Below are 4,378 nucleotides of genomic sequence, written 5' to 3'. Positions count from 1 at the left end.
ACACACACACACACACACACACACACACACACACAAATATACTTTATGATGAATTTAATAAAACTAACACGATGTTGTAGATGTCGACACATTTTCCTATAGACTCGGTCAAACCTGAAGAAGTTTGACATAGGATAAACCTAGAACTTTAAACTGAAATGAAAGGGCTAATACATAAGATATCTAAGACGAAGACTCGACGCTGGTTGCTTGTTGGCCTGCTTGCCTGCTCGGTGACTGTGACTGGGAGGATCCACGGCGGATGTATATGTATATCGCCGCCGCCATTGCGTAGAGCGCAATGTAGGCTAGGACGGGGAGGACGAGTAATATCACATTTCTGGATGACTCCCACTTCTTGGTACTTCCTGCCGCGTAGGCCACAAGTAGGCCGAGCATGTCCAGCAAAATGGCAGTGTGGACCGGCCAGAGCGACCACTTGAGGTCCACCCTGTGGAATGGCAAGCAACGTTGTAGCCATCTGACGTCGTCGCTCAGCGTCAATGGCAGCAGCATGACGATGGCGACGACGGAAGCCATGAACGAGGTGGAGTTGCTGTACAGGAAGATATCGTACCGACGCTTGTTGATGTCGCGTAGGATGGGGTTGCCCGCGGAGTAGGCGGCGTTGTCCTCCTGCCACATGCCGCCCGCTGGCCTCAGGCCGTTCTGGTACGTCACACTCGCAGCCAGGACTGCTAGCAGCATCAGGTACTCAAGTTCCTCGTCTTTCTCTTTATCAGGGTCATCTTGTCCACGTGCTCGTCGTCGTCTTATTCTAGGTGGATCCTGACGGTTGTCCATGCAGTTGCCGAAGTACCAGAAGATGGCTACCTGCAGGGGTATGGAGGCCGACACCACCGCCACCAGCGTCAACACATAGATGGAGGTCTTGAGATGTCGTGAGCTCCCGGCAGCGTAGGCTCCCATGAGCGCGAACATGCCCACCGCCATGCACACGTGGAGCGCGTAGCACCGTATTCCCGGCCTGTACAGCTTGCGGTTGACGAGGAGGAGGATGAGAGCCACCGACGACATGAAGCTCGCCGCGTTGCAGTAGAAGAAGGCCTTGTAGCGACGCGGGTAGTTGTCGAGGAGGACCGGGTAGCCCGCGCGGTGTCCAAGCTTCTCATCGTCCACTTGCCAGAAGCCACCCGGCGGGGTGAGCCCGGCTTGGTAGGTAAGTGCCGCCGCTAAGATGGCGATTAACAACAACACCTGGCGCTTGTCATCTAGCTGCTCCTTGCTTCGTGGTGTTCGCTGTGGTCGACGTGGTCCTCCTCCTCCTCCTCCTACATGAAGAGCAGGAGCAGGAGCAGGAGTAGCAGGAGCAGGAGCAACCATTGCAGGATCAGGAGCAACCATTGCAGGATCAGGATCATGAACAGGTCTAGTAACCATGTTCTCCCTCTCTCCTCCTAACGAGATATGGACGACGGCGTAGGAGAGGACAAGGCAAGCCACCGCGACAACATAGATGGATGTGCTGGTATCCCTGGTGCACCCAGCAGCATAGGCGATGACGAGGCCGAGCAGGTCCAGCACCATGGCTGCCACCAACGTGCGGCGCTTGAGAAGAAACTTGCTCTGGACCATCATGACAACCACCAGAGATGTCACAAAAGCTGCTGAGTTGCTGTAGAAGAACACCTGGTAACGAGTAGGGTGTGTCGTTCGTAGCACTGGCTGGCCAATCTTATGGCCATCCAGTTTGTCTTGCCATAGGCCGCCTGGTGGATCCAGTCCTGCTTGGTAAGTGATGCTCACCGCGAAGCTAGCAAGTACCATAACAAAATAGCGAGTGTTTTTCAGGTCTGGGTCCTCAAGTGCACTGGCATCTGCACAATCAATCGGGCAATCATTCAATCAAGTATTGTTTTATTGTTGGCCTACCCCTATTTATAATTAATTAGATGTATTGTATGTTTCTATCAACTGCACGTACCTTGACATAAAGATAAGCATCTTATCCCCAATTCCTCATCACCTGCACAATAGTCTCATGTGACTTAGAGTTAGCAAAATCAGTTCTTTTAAAAACAAAAGAGTGATTATGGCTCAGTCTACAAAGAAATTGTTATTCCTAAGTCAACTGTTCAATTAAGATATTGTCATCTTTTTGCACTTGTTGCATAAACCCTAATGATTTGACTTCGAAATCCCATTGTCTTTTTTAGAATATAGAACATATGATTTTTTCGAGTGGAGTGAATTATAGGTCGCTGGACTATTGCAGGGGCGTCACATAGGTCCCCTAACTTTTAAAATCAGCATCCAAATACTTGAAGTGCAGTAAGTGTGTCATCCTGTCCCAAATCGGTTCAACACTAAGGTAGTTCAAGGACCTATATTTTTCCTAGCATGACACACTTATTGTACTACAAGGACCTGGATGATGATTTCCATAGTTTAAGGACCTATGTGACACCCCTGAAATAGTTCAAGGACCTACTATGCATTTGTCAATTAGAATTTAGTAAAGATCGGCAAAAGAGAGATCAACATCTACAGTACCTAATAAATACAATATTGCAATATATTTTACAATGGATCTAATGGTTCTAATTTGGTGTTGTAGATGCTGATAGGTCTGTCTATGTCCAGGTTGACTGTGATGAGCAACTTGCACTTTTTAACCACTTTTTATTAATTGATTACAATTTAAGCAAATTCTAATCAACGAATTAGAAAAACTGTTTTCTATAAGTTAGTTTTCAAATTTTGAGTTATAGCACAATATCCATATGCACTACATTTTGAAATGACAAAACGGTAAAAGTTAATAACAACAAAAAATCAACACATAAACATGTAGAGTTTGTATACCTGCACCTGCAGGACCGCCAGTGCCTCTTAAGTAGTGCAACCATCCGGAGAACGAAGCACGCATGACCTCGATTGGTTTCACATTGAAGGCATAACTAAGTGCCAGCTGAAGGCCTACGCAAGCCGGAACCGCAGCAGCCAAGAAGATGACCTTGACGGTACTGTCAGTTTTCCTGCAGCTTCCAGCAGCATAGGCCCCCATGAGGCCCAGGAGGGCCACGGCGATGAAGCCGTAGACCGCCAGAAACCGCGCTGAGATTTTGCTGCTCAATTTCTTGTCCAGGAGGAGCGGGATGATGAACAAGGAGGCGACGAACGCCGTCGTGTTGCAGACGAAGAAGGCCCGGTACCTGCGGAGCGCGCTATCTTCCATGATCGGGTCGCCGGCGAGGTGAAGAAGGCGGCCATCCTTCTGCAGGGTGCTGGTCCAGAAGCCGCCTGGCGGGTTCAGCCCGGCGGCGTATGAGATGGTGACGGCGAAGGTCGCCAGCAGCATCAGCACCTCGATCTTCTCCTTCTCTTCGTGCCGGCCTGTGGCTGTGGTTCTGGTGTTGGTACTGGGGTCGCCGCCGCGGCGGTGGCTGGTGACAAAAGCAAACGTGATATAGGCCAAGACGGGGAAAGCCAGCGCCACGGCCCAGATGGTGGCGAAGGTGTCATGGCAGGTCCCGGCTGCGTAGGAACCCATGAGGCCAAGTAGGTCGAGCACCATGACCACCCGCAGCACCAGCGTCCAGACAGGTCTCTTCCTCCGCAGCATGACGAGGATGAGGCAGACCACGACCGACGAGGCAAGCGCCGTGCCGTTACAGTAGTAGAAGGCGAGGTATCGGCGGTAGTGGATGTCCCGGAGGATGGGGTCGCCGGCGAGGTGCCCGTCCGCCTGCTGCGTCTGCCAGGCTCCCCCGGGCAGGTTGAGCCCGGTGACGTACGTCACCGTCGCCACCAGAGTGGTCAGCAGCAAAAGCTGCTCTTTCAGCTCGTACAATAACTCTGGGTCTTCATCTTCGTTTGGTGGTGGCAGTGTGGAGGTGGGGCTGGGGATATCTGTCATCTTGCTAGCTGGGAGCTCCTTGCATTGCATAGCATTGGGTTATATACATGTAAATGTCAACTTTGGAACACCTTAATTGCCTCTAGCTAGTTTGTTTTCGTGAGCAGACCACAAGACTTGGGAGATTTTATACACATATGTATTTTACACATTGATAGTTTTTTGTTTTTGTTTTTGCGAACTTTAAAATTATAGTACTTCTTTAAGATAGACTATACGAACTCAAGGTTGGCTTGTTGGATTAGGCAACTGATCAGATGCAAGTTGGCAAGTCGCATGTTGGTAGTCTTTTAAATCTGTGATGATAAGAGCATCACCAAATTTACTTGAGTTTCGTCGGAAGGAGAAAGGTTGTACAATCTCATGCAAAGTAATGACCTCTGCAATGGGTGGTTCCGGAGTAATGCTACACAGACGGTGGCTTACGGAGGCTTTACGGACTAATTAAAGATTATAATGGCTGTAATTTAATTAAGTAGAACGGGCCCATTACTTAAA

General features: G+C 49.6%; 1 protein-coding gene across 1 annotated transcript; it reads right to left on the bottom strand.

Moving 5' to 3' along the window:
• Positions 1–137: 137 nt before the first annotated feature.
• On the bottom strand, positions 138–3,880 carry LOC119360295. Its single transcript, XM_037625997.1, has 3 exons — positions 2,827–3,880; positions 1,946–1,987; positions 138–1,838 (listed from the first exon to the last, which is right to left on the bottom strand). Exons 1-3 carry the CDS (start codon positions 3,878–3,880, stop codon positions 184–186), a joined length of 2,751 nt encoding a protein of 916 aa, XP_037481894.1. The 3' UTR covers positions 138–183.
• Between the last annotated feature and the right edge of the window lie 498 nt (positions 3,881–4,378).

This window comes from Triticum dicoccoides, chromosome 2B (assembly GCF_002162155.2).
Source record: "Triticum dicoccoides isolate Atlit2015 ecotype Zavitan chromosome 2B, WEW_v2.0, whole genome shotgun sequence".
In the NCBI taxonomy this organism is placed as follows: Eukaryota; Viridiplantae; Streptophyta; class Magnoliopsida; order Poales; family Poaceae; genus Triticum; species Triticum dicoccoides.
Note: the sequence above shows the minus strand (reverse complement) of the source record. Positions and strands in the feature narration are given on the sequence as shown.

Excerpts from the sequence above, each read along its gene's own strand:
- LOC119360295 (XM_037625997.1), bottom strand. The coding sequence starts at position 3,880 with ATGACAGATATCCCCAGCCCCACCTCCACACTGCCACCACCAAACGAA. Across the intron at positions 1,988-2,826 it reads TGGCGGTCCTGCAGGTGCAG|GTGATGAGGAATTGGGGATA; the intron begins GTATACAAACTC and ends ACTATTGTGCAG. Across the intron at positions 1,839-1,945 it reads ATGCTTATCTTTATGTCAAG|ATGCCAGTGCACTTGAGGAC; the intron begins GTACGTGCAGTT and ends TTGATTGTGCAG.